General features: G+C 40.0%; 1 protein-coding gene across 1 annotated transcript in view; it reads left to right on the top strand.

Annotated features, from left to right (window-relative positions):
* The window catches only part of LOC137381399 (A disintegrin and metalloproteinase with thrombospondin motifs 8-like), a 30,301-nt gene extending 16,648 nt beyond the window's left edge, over nt 1-13,653 (top strand). Inside the window, exons 4-8 of the mRNA XM_068053941.1 lie at nt 1,217-1,509; nt 2,648-2,834; nt 3,601-3,773; nt 9,075-9,250; nt 12,122-13,653. Coding sequence (XP_067910042.1) covers nt 1,217-1,509; nt 2,648-2,834; nt 3,601-3,773; nt 9,075-9,250; nt 12,122-12,860 — 1,568 coding nt within the window. The 3' untranslated portion in view covers nt 12,861-13,653. The remainder of the gene's footprint in view (nt 1-1,216; nt 1,510-2,647; nt 2,835-3,600; nt 3,774-9,074; nt 9,251-12,121) is intronic.
* Nucleotides 13,654-15,777: the final 2,124 nt, after the last annotated feature.

Genomic DNA, 15,777 nt, shown 5'->3' with positions numbered 1-15,777 from the left:
AGTCCCCTTCAAGTGCTGACCTGTGTTTTCAACATTTTCTACTTTTATTTTAGTAAATACTGAAGCCATATTTATTAAGTATGCCAGTATATGAGGCCACAATACCATTACTGTAATTTTTTTTCCTCTACTGGAATTTTTGAATGAAATATTGGACTCGTGCAGGGTGAATTTGGTCTATGGCGATAGCATGAAACAGGGTCATAATTAATCAACAGCCCATTGACTTCAATGGAAAAGAAAATTGTGCACCATGTAAACCTGGCGACCGATTTGCTATGAGCCCAATTTGTGCTACTGGTGTAGACCAATGTAATGCGGCACAGTGGCGCAGTGGTTAGCACCGCAGCCTCACAGCTCCAGTGACCCGGGTTCAAATCTGGGTACTGCCTGTGTGGAGTTTGCAAGTTCTCCCTGTGTCTGCGTAGGTTTCCTCTGGGTGCTCCGGTTTCTTCCCACATGCCAATGAGTTTCAGGTTGATAGGTAAATTGGCCATTATAAATTGCCCCTAGCATAGGTAGGTGGTAGGGAAATATAGGGACAGGTGGGGATGTGGTAGGAATATGGAATTAGTGTACGATTAGTATAAATGGGTGGTTGATGGTCGGCACAGACTCGGTGGGCCGAAGGGCCTGTTTCAGTGCTGTATCTCTAACTAACTAATATTTGAAACAAGAGTCTGAATGGATTACTAGCTTGACAAACCTAGATCTAAAAATGAACATATGCTATTGGGAAGAGCTACAGTTGGTGCTCCCAGCCCTATCTAATTCCAAAAAATGGTCTTGAAAATTGATGTTCAATTATTATTAAACTCCAACTGATTTTCTTCTTTCCCCACTATTTTCCTATTTCCTTAGTCCATTCTGTAGCATCTCACAGCTGGGGATATGGGACTTCTGGGCTGAAATTACCCAGTGGCACCTACCAATTATGTACTACAGTCAGTTATGCAATTAATTTACTGCAGATGAGTGGAATGATGCAGTTTCATGTTCCCTGTAAATATAGATATAGAAGCAGGTGCAAAAAGGACCAAGTTCAGGGCAACAATGTCATGAAACTCAGAAATGCCTGAAAAAACATCTGATGTATATATAGCGATGTAAAAATAGCGATGTTGTCAAAGTAGAATATACTCATTAAAAATAAACAGTTCTTTTAAATATACAAAGTATAAACAAAATTGTTGATTGAATCTGGTGTTGTTCACAGGCGGCTGTCTGCTCGATGCTCCTGTTAAATCAGTTCCATTGCCTACTGAGCTGCCAGGGCAGGCATACAACTTGGACGCACAGTGCCAACAGATTTTTGGAGAGGAGTACCAACACTGTCCGAACACGTCAGACTCTGATGTGTGTTCTCAGCTGTGGTGCAGGATTGAGGATCAACCCATGTGTCACACGAAAAATGGAAGTCTCCTGTGGGGAGATGGGACTCCGTGTGGTCAGAACAAAATCTGTGTAGATGGCGCGTGTATAGGCACCAACGAGGTAACTAACATAAAGGTAAGGTGTGTAATTGTGTGGGCTTTTTCTAGAGTTTATTTTTGACTGTGAATTTACCACCTCAAATTTCAATGTTTTAACTGATCTTTTAATGCAAATGATTTTAAATATATACAAATCCTGTTGACATCATTAGAATAGAGAACTGAGAAAATACAGTAAAACAAAGTCGCTATTTATTTAGAACTTTCTTAAGACAAAGTGTACTGTCTTATAACAGCATAGGACCTCAGTTTATATATTTGAACTCCCTTCCACCCAAAACAAGTGGGCTTGCTTTAGTCATTTGAAAGGCTGCCTGAAAATCACATTGGGAGGGCCTGGGGCATCCAAGAGGTAGAGGTGCCCCACCCTACAATTTTTAACTGCCTGCTGCTCATTTCTCAGGCAAGCAATGGGCAGCCAGCAGTCGAAGATTAGGTCGCCCACCCGCCCCTTCCCAATACAGTTGCCCACGTAGGGACCTTTGTAAAGTGATGGTAAGGTTAATAAATCTTACTTGTGTTTCACATACATAGAGTGAATATTAATTCACACTGAAAATTCACACTGCTGGAGTAACTAGTCATTTGAAGTTAAGGCACATAGTTGGGGCAGAATACAGGAAACTTTAATTTGCTTTGGACATATATTCTTGGCCTAGGAGCTCTTGATGCTGACACAGTCATAAGGGGGAAAGTGTTTGGGCTGGATTTAAATCAAATTTCAGGATAATGTCTGGACCTGCAGCTTCACCCAATTCCCACTACAACTCTTAGCATTAGTCTATGTTTTATTGCTGCAATCTTGTCCTGACTTTCTTTTCCTTCATGTATATTTAATAGGGCAGAGGTTGGGGAACTCAAGGCCTGCAACATCATAAATGATAGTGGGTAATCATTTGGAAAAGCACTGTTGAAATGCAAGACAAAGTTAATGGTGCATTAAAAAAAAATGAGAATAGCCTTGGTAGAAAATTGGAACTGTGTTGATTGGGGCTGCCTGCTTTAAGCTTTTGCTCAAATAATTGAGGATTAAATACAAGATAATTCTTGTAATACAAGTAATTACATAAATTTTATTCAAGGTCTATAGGCGTGGCCTCCTAAGACCACATGTTATCAGGTAGGTGGGTGTTGAGTTTTTGTCTCTCTTGCAGGCTGTTGTCCAGGGAAGCTGGGGATCTTGGAGTCCCTGGGGAGAATGTTCCCGAACTTGCGGTGGAGGTGTGCAGTTTTCATTCAGAGAATGCAATGATCCAGTGCCTCAAAATGGTGGAAAATATTGTGAAGGGCAGCGAACACGGTACCGTTCCTGCAATACACAAGATTGTCCGAATAACAATGGTAAATGGATTATTTTAGCCATTTAAGAATACTTGTAGAATTGTCAATATGGAGTGGTGAACTATGGGATGTTGCGATTACACACAGCAGCTAAAATATACAACATGAAAGTGTAAATGGGTGGCATGCTTGCTGACATCATGATTGCATTTATTCTTCCATATTCTAGTTTTGTCGGATATATAATTTCACAAAACTTGGTAACACTCATGCCCCATTTGACCCAAGGACTTTGTGAGAAATAAATACTTAACTGCAAATAAACCAAATATGTAGTATAGAATCGAATATGAAAGTTGAAGTAGTTTGGCTTATTGTGCTCATGAGCTGATTGATGATGGTGGTGATGAATGGGCAATGTTCACACGTAAGACCCAGTAACAGCATCACACGTTCATGGCGGGTGTAGCAGGTGCAATGGAAAATTCCTCTATGCTGCTCTGACAGACTTGAAATGGAGCTAACAGTGTGAGGGATGTTAATGCTGTCTAGTAATCCTACAAATAATTTGCAGTTTTCTCTAAAATGCTGCAGTCGAGGCGTGAAAGGAACAAGTCCACTTCAGTCTTGTTCCTTACAGAAATGTAAGCATCTTATAGTTTTGTCTGGTGCACAGGTTGTGCTCTTACATGGCTCTGAAAAGAAACTGTGGTTTTGGCTGTTTGAGTCAAATTGCAACAGAGTAAATATTTTAAAATAAAAATAGGACTCATTCCCAATGAGACACAAAGAAAGTAACTTTTAGAATCTGTTTATTTTGCAATAGGAAAAAGCTTCAGAGAAGAACAGTGTGAAAAGTACAACAGCTTGAATTACAAAGGCTTGGCTGGGAAGACTGATAACTGGATACCCAAATACTCTGGCGTGTCCCCAAGAGATCGGTGTAAACTATTCTGTCGTGCCAGAGGGAGAAGCAATTTTAAAGTATTTCAATCCAAAGTAAGTCCCTCCTTAGAATAGACAGTAATTTACAGCTACAACTAAAAACAGAAAATACTGGAAACACTCAGCAGGTCAAGCAACATCTGTTTCTCCATTGATGCTGTCAGACCTGCTCAATGTTTCTAGCATTTTCTGTTTTTATTTCAGATTTCTAGGATCCACTGAATTTTGCTTTTGTTTTGGTAATTTACAGCTATGGTTTCACAAAGTCTGTCAGCATAGTAATTTAAAGTTGAGTAACACTGTATTTTTCAAATATTTCCTGGTATCTTACTGTATTGTCAGATCCCAAATTACTTCATCACAATGATCTATTTGATTCTGTGTTCAGAGCTGGCCAGTTAATCAATTCTTTTTTTCACCAAAAGAAATGAATTGCACAAATAAATCATATCTATTGAAGGTACTGTAGCATAGTGGTTATGTTACTGGATGCCTGAATTAGTGATCCGGAGACAGGGGTAGAATGGTATCAGGACAGGAAGCCAACATGATCCCGCCAACATCCAGGTTTGCAGGTGATGGGGAGCCCCCGTGGAGCTGTCAGGTAAATAATTAAAATATTTAAAGAGGCATTCACTGAATATTTTATGCAGCATTCTGGCTTTAACAGGCAGCACATGGGTTTGCCGTGTCAGGGTCAACGAGGCGAGAGCACAGCGGGGAGGGCTTGGTCAGTGAAACTAACAAACTGAGAAACCTTCAAACAGTGATACTTAAGTGCTGCAGCCTTGCCTAGGTGAGAGGCTGGTGCTCACTGCATTTCTTCTTAGAGTGCTCTTACTGCATGACAGGTGACATCCAACTTCTTTGAAGGCAGTCCACCTGACTTGCACTTCACCCACCTTGATCTCCACTTCCCTCCTGTCAGCCTTCACCGTGGCATGGGAGCAGCTTGTGCAGCTCTCTTGGACTACTGATGAGGAACAAGAGGAGCAGCAACAACAACACCAACGGCATCACCAGCTGCCTCCGCCTCAGCCACATGTTGTTCCCCAGGACAGAGGGGTTGAATCCAGCATGAAGAAGGCGAGACCCCAACGCAGAGTCTACTGGCAGAGCTCTCTCAACATACGTGAGCACCAGTGCCACAGGAGGCTTAGGTTTTCACAGCAGGTCATTGCTGATATCTGCAGTCGCCTGGAACAAGACCACCCTCCCAGTGGACCAGGTGGGCACATATTGTCAATGGCTATCTAGATGGTTATCACTAGAAGAGCCCCTCACCCCAACTGCCTCACCAAGTTCTCTCTCTGTCTCTGGAGTTCCACACTTTCTTTTGCAAGGAGAGAAAGCAGAGAGTTTTGAATGTGACGAATGGATTGTTTGGGGAGGAGGGAACGACAACAGGCTGAATTTTCCCAGCCTAAATGCTATGGGCTGGGAGGCAGGAGGGCTGGCAAAATGGCAGAGGGAGGTGACAGGAGGGGAGCCGACACCTTCTTGCTGCTGACAATATGCTATGGCGGTGGAAAACTTGGCGGCCTATTGAACCACTTAAGTGACCAATTAAGGGCCACTTCATGCCTCTGTTGGTATTTTGCGCACGTCGAGAAGGTCTGCTGCCACATGGGGAGACTGCCAGGTAAACCCTGGCGGTCTCCCAGCTGATTCTGGTTGGGGGGGCCTCCTTGATGGGTGCTCCATGGCCCACAGAGGGGCTCCCTGGCGGCAATGGCTACCCTCGCAGCAACAGCACTGACCTCCCTCCACCCCGATCACCAGGGCCTGGCTGCCAAGCCCTAGCTTCCCCCAACCACACTGACCTGTCTTCGAGGGCACTCTGTCATTGAGGCACTCTCTCCCCAATGTAGAAGCCGCAGCAATGGCCACCACTAACGGCAACCCTGGCGGTAGCCTCTTAATTTGCCACCGCCAGAAATATGCCGCCTAGGGTCCCACTATTGGCTGAGGCAGGACTTCATTGTCACCAACAAAATTCAGCCCATAACATGAAGGCATCAGTGGGAGGTGCCACAAAGATAAGGGGGAGTGTGAGTGTTAGCTGTTCAGATGGGGATGTGAGGAGGTGTCTGGAGAGAGAAGAATGAGTGCAGCTGCAAGATCTGTCAGTCTGAGGAGTATTGTGCAGGAGAATGCTGGGAAAGTCAGAGTGTGGGAGTTGGCACTTGAAAATGAGATGCCGCTCATCTTCGCTGCATTCCTGAGATCCTTGAACCCCTTGGGCACTGTCTCCACATTTCTACTGCTCACTTCCTTGGCCACTTTCATCCATGCTTGCTTGCTTTGATGGATTGACCTCATCGTCTCATCCTTGGCAAACATCACCTCATTTCAGTCCCTCAGAACTCACAGCAGGACCTCCAGGTAAGAGTCAGAAACCCAGGGGAGCAAGAGAGGGAGCAGCTTTCCCTCATCTCTCTTCTGTTCCTGTGGTTGTTGAAGCCACAGGTATCAATATACAGTTCAGCCATTCTGACCCCTACTGGGGTCCCTTTAACTAAAAATCCTTCCTTTGACAGATACAGCATGTCATCCTGCCTGCCCTCTCAGATTGGTCGGGAAACCTGGAAGCAGGATGCTAATGCCGTGGCTGAGTTAAAGACGCCTGGCAAAGCTTGCTGACAGAACAAAAGGGTTTCCAACCATTTACCAGCCTCCCCACTGCATAACATGCTGCCCATGAGTTCAAATCCCACCACAGCAGTTGGTAAGCATCATCTTCAAACATGAGTAGACAAAGAATATTTTTTGTTTACACGGAGCAAAAGTCCATTAAACTGGAAAAAACTTTAAAGTGTTTTAAAGAGGCTTGAAAACTGCATCCATCATAAATATTCTTCAGGCATTAAGTCTCAATTATACCTCGATTGTCTCACATGCGACTCTGACCAAGGCTGAAATTGATAGATTTTTGTTCGGTAAGGGTATCGAGGAATACAAAACAAATGGAATTGAGGTATAGATCAGCTATGATCGGATTGAATGGTGGAGCAGGCTCAAGGGGTAGAATGTTGCTATAACCAAAAAGCAAACGCACTTGAATCTGGAGAAAAAAAGGAGTTACTATCAAGCAGACGCACTGCAATGTCACCTGTAAGTCGAACCATGACCAGAAGGACTGGAGTATGCACTGATGAATGGTGAATCAGTGATTTGCCCATTGGCACTTTTCTATAATCTCAAAATATCACTAAATGTCTGTCCTTACTGTCTCTAGCTAAATTCTGTTCTGCTGAAAGGATTTTCATCATGCCATATTTTCATACTTAATTATGAAAGAAAAATAGAAGTATAGTCCATAAAATATTAGTTACTGCAGCAATTATGCTGAAGACCTTTTTAGTAAGCTATTCGAATCTTTTAATACCATCACTTTCTTTATTTAGATGAGCTTTTTACTTGGTGTTTGCCAGTGATTACAGCATCTTTATTTTTTCACAGTCCGTCATAACTTAAAAGGAAACAGACATGTACATACCAGCAAAGAGTTACATTCCAATCCTAGCATCACTCACTGCTGAGATTTCAAACATCCATCTATGATTTGCAAGCCCCATTGTCAAGCATTTTTCTCCTTTGTGCAAAATAACATGAAGTAAGAAACCACTGGATGTCCTCAACGTAACTCAACTATACACTGAGTTTTTAAAGGATATTGAAACATTTTATGCTTAATTATTTTTAAATACTGCCCAGGTTGTCAAGGATAATAGTCATGCTGTCAGCACCTCTGGGCTCTGTTTATTGCAATGGTTGAATTATAACTATGAATCATAGTTTTGGCACCATAGAGCTTTGATGTGATCAATTTAAGGCTTTTAACTATATTGTGGCATTTGCATTTAATTATTTTTGGAGACACTAATTTCACATCATAAAAATAAATAACATATTCTGCAAAGATCCTTCTGCTCTGTAATAAAGCATCAAATAATTACATATGGGCCAACTGCAAAATATGTTGGCTCCTTTACAGTTTTCAGAAAAGTATCACTGATGCCTTATAACAACTTAAAATGACATGTTCTGAAAATCTGGTGGTTTGGTCAAATAGATCCTTATGGCTCACAAAATAGAAAAAAAGTAGTGCCCAGAAATGTTGCTTTCCAATATTAATATACATTTATTTCTCTGAAATTACTTTGTCTTCTATTTCAGTTGAGGCATTAAAACTGGTTAAATGCATTAAGTAAGTAATTGTTTGTACACAAATATCACAGTGTAGTTTGGATAGTTTGGGATATTTTGAATCGAAGAAGGGAGGTACTCTGCTATGAGGAGTCAGTGAGCTAGTAACGAGAGGGCATAAATTTAAGATGAACAGCAAAATAACAAAGGGAGTAGATGGGGAATTATTATTTTTACACAGAAACCATGTTGGAAGCAGAGTTGAAAATAGCTTTTAAAAGGGAAGTGGGGAAATTACCTTTAAAGGAAAAAATAAAAGGGGCATAGCAAAAGACAAGGGAATGGGACTAATTGGAAAGCTGGCAAAGGTACAAAAGACCAAATGGCCTCCTTCTGGCTTGTAAAATGTTATGATACTGTGGAAAAAAAGTTCTATAGAATCACAGCTCCATCTTGGCTGCAGCAGTTAGCAGTGTAAGCGCGATACAGACAGAATAAGAAAATGCTAGCAGCTAATGTAATACCTTAGTCCTAATTTCTCTCTATCAAGGAAACAATTCAGATATACCATCAAATTGGATTTTTATGTCAGTGCTGACTAATTTCTTCTTAGATGAGCCAATTAAATCACGGTGACTTTTGTTGTCTTGTTTAATTAAATTCTTGCTGCTAAACCTGTGTGGATACAAAAGCACATGCTGAGATAAATTAACAAACATAATGGCAGCACTATGTATCATGAAATCTAAATTCATAATTAAAAAGGTCTCTGCATCTGAAGTGTTAAAACTTTTAGACTAAAAATCTGATGTAAAATTCCCATCCTTTTATGCTTCAGGAAAGAAAATAATTTCAGTCAGACTGGAATATACCACCATGTTTGTTCCTAATAAAAGGATATCCTACACCAAATTCGTATGTGATTCTTACAGGCCTGTCCTACATGATCAACCATGCTGTGTATTATATAAATTCTAATCAGATTGTATAAAATAACTTTAAAATCTGGCAAGCTTTTGGATAAGTGTGCATTGGTGCAGGACATAAAATATAGCAGGACTCTACAACCCTTCCCCTTCCCTTGTCCAATTATCCCTGTTTAAATCAATGTTCCATAATACAAATCACACTTTCAAATGTAGGACATCAAAATATCTTTATGATGATGAAATGCAAACTAATTTTAATCAATTCTTGGTGTTGCAGGTTATTGATGGAATGTCATGTGGTCCTGATACCACATCGATTTGTGTCCAAGGTCAATGCGTAAAAGCTGGCTGTGATCATGTATTTGGATCCAGCAAGAAGTTTGACAAGTGCGCAGTGTGTGGTGGGAATAGCTCAACATGCAGGAAAATAACTGGCTCTCTGAACAAGTCCAAGTATGTCCATTTCTATACTAGGTTCTGCACTCTTCAAAATTAAAAGCTGTCACCAAACCCATATGATACAGTGGGAGATGTGTGCTTAATACTTTAGAAATATTTATGTGATTTGATTTTATAGATGGAGATGCAAGAATTTAGCAAATGCAATAAACTACTTATGAGTTTACAAACTTTGATATAAATAGTAATGGTTCAACAAAAGTCTGCAGTGGGCAGTAGTTAAAGCATTCGAGCATTGGATACTGAATTAGGCATCTCATTTGAATGCTGGCACTCAGATTTATTCTAAAGGGTGAATTAATCATTTGTAAGCTGGTTGCTTTGGAAAGGAAGGAAAATAAACTTGAGATTTCCACCCTCTTGACCAAAAAGAATGGTGTGAGTATAAGGAGATGAGAGAGAACAGGAATATAAATTACCAATAGCAAATACATGACAAAAAAATTAACACAGATCCCTTAATGGTTGGATTCATAGCAAGAGAATTATATGTTGGATCCTCACCTACAAGAATTAGGTTCTAATTTAGTCCTAACTGACTTTAAAACCTATGTTTCCTTTGGGGAGAACTATCCAGGGAGTGACATTATCACTCAAGCATCCCACTTGCTGAGTCATATGGCATCTGTGAAGAAGTCAACATTTACTCCACCATTTCACCCTACTGACTAATTGTGGATATCTGACAAATTTGGAAGGGGAACAGAAAGAATTAGAATCATTTCTTTTTAAATATACAGGAATATAATTAAAATCTGTGGAGTTGAGTTGGTCCTAAAGGCATTTTAAAAGGTTGGTACCTTTTAAGTAGGGGGACAGATAGATGTTTTTCAGATTGGCAAGATGTGGGTCACTCCAAGGGATCTGTGCTGGGAACTTTTTACTTTTTTGGGGGGCTAAATTTTGGGCCCAGCTAAGTTCAGGAACGAAGGCAGACAGGGCCCAAAAATTGTGATGCCAGATGGCGTGCTGATTTCCCTACCTCATTCCCAACATCAACCATTTTGGCTGACATGGATTCAGGGCCCGGCAAGGCCGCCCGCCCCCACAAGATGGGCAGGCAATTAGTCTCATTAAGAGCCTTGTTAGCCAGGGATTAAGAAGGCTGACTGGGATTTTCCAGTTGGTATCCAGTTTCCCAATGTGATGAGGGGGTGGGGGCAGTTGAGCTGCCTGGAGGTGGGCACCTAGTGTCAGGCTGGGGTGCCAGAACTCCAGGCAGGCCTGCAGGCTCTCCTTGCTGGCCTAGATAGGGGTGCAGCAAAAGGCCACCCAGTAGAGGGGCTCCCACCACCACCCCGCAGTGGTTGCCTGGCTGCTTTTTGTATTTTGTAAACAAAGTTTTAAAAAAGTACTGAGAGGTCACCTTCTTGTTGAAGCACTCTCTCAGTTCTTTACCGTTTACTGCAGTGGGTGTTCCTCTCAAGCTGGAAGGCTTCTGATTGGCCCTCCAACCTTGGGAGCACACCCGCTGCCTTTAATTGGACACGGAGCCTTCTCCATGCCAACTAAGGAGGCGCCCCAGTCAAAGTTCCAATGACTGACTGTTTCCCCCTAGGGGTGGGTGCGGGACCCAGAAGCAGTCCCTGCTCCTGTTTCCTGCCCCTATTTTTATTTTTACAATTGATTTGTGCATGGGCACAAGAATAATAATATTGAAGTTTGTTGGTCAGATCAAATCAAATTAGGGGCAAGACCAATTTGTGAGGAAGATTGGAGGTGTTGCAGGAGGACGTAGACAGATTAACAGATAAGCAACCGGTGCAGTTCAATACACAGAAATATGAAGTATTACATCCTGGGGTATGAAAAAACAGTGAAGGGAAGTATACCCTAAACAGTAAGACATAAGAGTGGTACAAGCTTTGGCAATATAGATGCATAAAAGTTGGGACTGCAAATAGAAAAGGCCATAAAAAGGCAATGAAATTCTGGGTTTTGTGCATTAGGGCATTGGTTTTTAAAAACAAGGCAGTGATGTTGAATTTGTATAAAGGAATAGTTAGGTGACAGTTGTTCTAGGCACCTCATTGTTGGAAGAGAATTATGGATTAGTCATTGGAACAATACCAGGAATGAAAATTTATACATATGAAGAAAGGCTTGTAAGATTAAAACTTTTTCACTGGAACAGAATAGGATGAGGGTGGACCTAATAGAAGTTTTCAAAAATATGAAAGGTTTTTAGAGAGTGAATAATCAAGTATTATTTCCACTGGTTGGCAAATTGATAACAAAGAGGCATAGAGTCAGGAATATTATTGGAAGGGGGGAAGTTTGAAATTTATTTTTCCATACTGATGGTTATTAGAACATGGAATGCTTTACCACAATTGGCTATTGAGGCACAGACTAAAACACCATTTAAAAAGAAATTTGGGTAACATGTTGAAAAGGAAGAGTACAAATGTATTCAGAAAAAGGGAAGAGAAATAGGACTAGAGGAGATGACTGTAGTTAAAGAGCTAGTATGAACATAGGCATGATAGTCTGAATAGTTCTATAACATTAGTAGTGACTTTGCAGGGCTCCTACTGGTACTTGACCCGTTAATTGTTAACCTCCTTCTGGATGGAGTTAGGAATTTCAGGCAAATTGGACCTCAACCCCGTACAGACACATTGATGAATAAAAGGGAGACTTACTTCATCTCCACATATTTATTTAGTTGAAAGTCCATCAAAAATTCAGAGACTGATGGAGATAATAATACTATAATTTTAGAGGCTTGAGACTGCATTTCATTCACATTATGAAAACCCTTAATTGTGGCAGAACCTCATATCACACTGCAACAAATCATGAATTTCTCATAATCAAATAGTTTTTTATGGGATTTAACTATAGGTATTTTTGTCTCCCTAGGTTTGGCTATAATGACATTGTTACAATCCCTGCTGGAGCAACTAATATAGATATCAAACAACGGAGTCATAAAGGGATTAAACATGACGGTAATTACTTGGCTGTGAAGTTGCTGGATGATAAGTACATTCTGAATGGAGACTATTCCGTGATAACAGTAGAACAAGATATTCCGATTGGAGGGGCTATTCTCAAGTACAGTGGCTCCTCTACCACTTTGGAAAGAATTCAGAGTTTCAAACAGCTGCAAGAGCCACTTACAATCCAGCTGTTGTCTATCAGTATAGATACATTGCCTCCCAGGGTGAAGTACAGCTTCTTCATCCCCAAAGATGTCTTATTTAGCAAGCAGAAAGCCAGATCAAACAAGAAGTCCCCTAATGCCATCAAACAGTCCATCGCCTCTCAATATACTCTTGGAGAATGGTCAGAATGTTCTCGTAGCTGTGGATCTGGTTGGCAAAGGAGGAATGTAGAGTGCAAGGACAATGATGGCAAAGTGTCCTTGGAATGTAACAGAGCATTGAAGCCGGAGGACATTAGACCCTGTGCCGATATGCCATGCCCACTTTGGCAGCTGGGCTCTTGGTCCTCCTGCTCAAGAACTTGTGGCAAGGGGGAAAGGAAGCGGATTGCGTTATGTGTTGAATACACTGGCAAAACTGCAGAAGAGGATAAATGTGACCTTTCCAAACAACCCAAATCTGTGACTGAGGAGTGCTTCCTACAGGAGTGCTAAACATGGCTACTTTTTATGTGAAAAGAAATACAATCTGACAGCCCATACTAACCAGACTCAACCTTGTTTAGCTTCAGGGTTGTGTAGCCATAGGCAAATGGAGAAAATGCACTAACTGACCCAAATAGGTTAACAAAGTAGACCTGTTTGTTGTAGTAAGACAGCAAATACCACTGTATATCTTCCTTTTGTTGTTTTTCCAGATAGTTATCTACCTCAGATCTTAGAGAACGTTGCCTTTCAGAAGTTAGGCTAATATACTGTAAGTGTGTCTTATATGCTGCTGTTTCAGTCTTAACGCTTGACAAGTCGGCCATTGCGAAGACGACAAACCTATAATCATAGTAACTGTAATTTAATAATTAAGAGGTACTGCCTTTGGGGTGTCTATAATAGTTTGTTATATATCAGTCCCATACAACAATGTGTATATTTTATGGAAGATTTTAAAACTAATTCAGATGTAGCATTCCAATACTGTATATAGAGTACTTGAGGTATCATATACCTTCAATGAAGGAGTGTAGTTATTTTTAAGCTTCCTTTTAAAGCTATTTATTTTTGTACAGTTTGTATCTTAATGACATTGTACTTCAAATTATTTTATAGATGCTGCTGTGTTACAAAAAAGAGACTTTTTCTCCCCTTTATCTATTTAGATGCTTTACTTTGATGTACAACTGGTTATTAGCTCTTATGTGGCAAATGATGAGACCCCAGTCAAACTGAGAGTACATTAAAATAAATCAACTTAATTTTATAAAAGCTTAATAAAATCTTGATTATGTATGAACTTTGCCACTTTAGTGAGTAATGCAGAATTTGCTCTGTCGAAAGCCCTGTTTAATCTCGCACAATAAATCATAGGTTATAGCTTTTATTCTATCCTGTTATTTTCTTTCTTTAACTTTTCATAAATAATTCTTTCCTTTTCTCACTGTCTTATGCTTTATTCCTTCTGTTTCTTTTTTATTTTCTTTGTATCCCTTCAATCCACTTATTTTTGAAGGAGATAACTCAAAACTATTGGCTTTATCTGTGTGAATGCACACCTCTAATTTCTGCTGCAAACAGTGCGTTCAAAATCTTGTTTCATGAGGGGAGGGGGTTTGGTTGCTGAAAATCAGTCAAAGCAAAATACATGTTGAAATTCATTTATGAACAGTCAAAATGCTAGAGTTGACACGAATAACATAGGAATGCAATGGAATTGATATGCAGTATAAGGCTGGGATTGCATACCAAAGATATCTCAACATTTTAATCAGTTTTCATTGAGGTATTCACATATTTACAATTACAATATCCATAAGAACTGTGCTGTTTCAAGCAAGAAAAAACTTGGCCATTTTCTCCTTTCATCAACCAGTTATAGCATGGTGTTGCCGTATGTCTGTTAATAATATAGCTTACCCATTATTTAATGTGATCTGGGCAAGAAGGAAAAAATAGATTAAAAATAATTGGAGCAAAAGAGACAAATTTTAGTTTTGAATTCCAAGAGAACCTCAAATTCAGGAATAGTGAAAGGTGAACTTTTAATATTTATATCATGGTTGATCTTATTCATTATGTGCAGCAACCTATCAGTAGAACTTTTAAACAGAGAGCTCTAAATTGAAATTCTTCCTATGACTGATAAAGAATATTCCCTGCCTTTCACAGAATTGTTCAGCATGCATAAGATAAATGTTGGAATGAGTAAAAGACATTCAACTCCCAAGCTAACTCTTCTTAGAGATCATGCACTATTCACCCTGGTTTAGATTGTACTTCATAGTTCCAGGAATAACCAATACTTAGAATTGGCCAGGCATAGTTAGCATGGTCAATTATATATTTCTGTCCTGAAGGGGTGTTCACTGACTATCTCAAAGCCTTTGTTCAAAAACAAACGTTTTTTTTAAGTTTTGAAATTTTAATGTAAGCAGAATGACAGAACATGGAAGAGGTGGATTTAATCTAACTGATCAGTGAACCACTAAGAGAATTGTATGCACAAAGACACTACCATGTCACCTAACAAGTTATATGACCTGGAAACTTGTAGGCTTTACTTTCCATTAAGGAAATAGCATGTATCACAAAAGACATTACATGGCATAAATCATAGCTCTGGTTGTTCAGTTTTAGTTTGGATAAAAGTTCCAAACTCCATGGGTGAACTGGAAAATTGGATTAGTATCATACATTATTACATCGCTTCAGTCAGAAGTTATGTTGCTTTTCAAACTGCAACAAATACAATATAAAAAGGGTATTTTAACCACTTATGGACTCACTTTTTAAATTTAAGTGTTGTGTTGGTTCAGAATCCTGCTATGTCTTAATGGTTCTGTGTATTATTTGATCTTTAAATAAATTTGACCTAGTAGCATTTAGCCTTTAGATATTTGTTTTATGGTGTGGTATTTTCCACCTTTGGGAAGAGTCAAGAGATGTAGTAGGCATCCAATGTGGTCCCTTCTCTTTGACACAATACTGAGCTTAAATCTGGGCATGCTAACCCATACTCAACATGTATCATGCTCAGTTTTCAGCTCATTGGAAGTTTACAGGAACATACTATAAAATTGTGAAAAATTACAAATCATGCATTACTGAGATACACAAACACAAAAGAATCCAAAATTGGGGTACTTTTTCATAAATCCTTGAGAGCAGGGATATTTTCAATGAAAACCTATAAGCAGCTCAAAATCCACAAGACTGTCCAATAATCTGAGACTTTATATGCCCCAGTGAGGTAGACCAGTCCCCTGCCAGTTCTGTATGTACTGGGCCACATGTATGAAAGTGTAATGGAAAAATCTAGGGCTGACTTTTCACTTTGGGGGCAGGAAACAGGAGTCAGGACTGTTTCCAAGTCCCAAACAAACAAAGAACAAAGAACAGTACAGCACAGGAACAGGCCATT

This window comes from Heterodontus francisci, chromosome 22, assembly GCF_036365525.1.
Source record: "Heterodontus francisci isolate sHetFra1 chromosome 22, sHetFra1.hap1, whole genome shotgun sequence".
Taxonomy (NCBI): Eukaryota; Metazoa; Chordata; class Chondrichthyes; order Heterodontiformes; family Heterodontidae; genus Heterodontus; species Heterodontus francisci.
The sequence above is the reverse complement of the archived record's forward strand: the minus strand, read 5'-3'. Positions and strand labels throughout refer to the sequence as shown.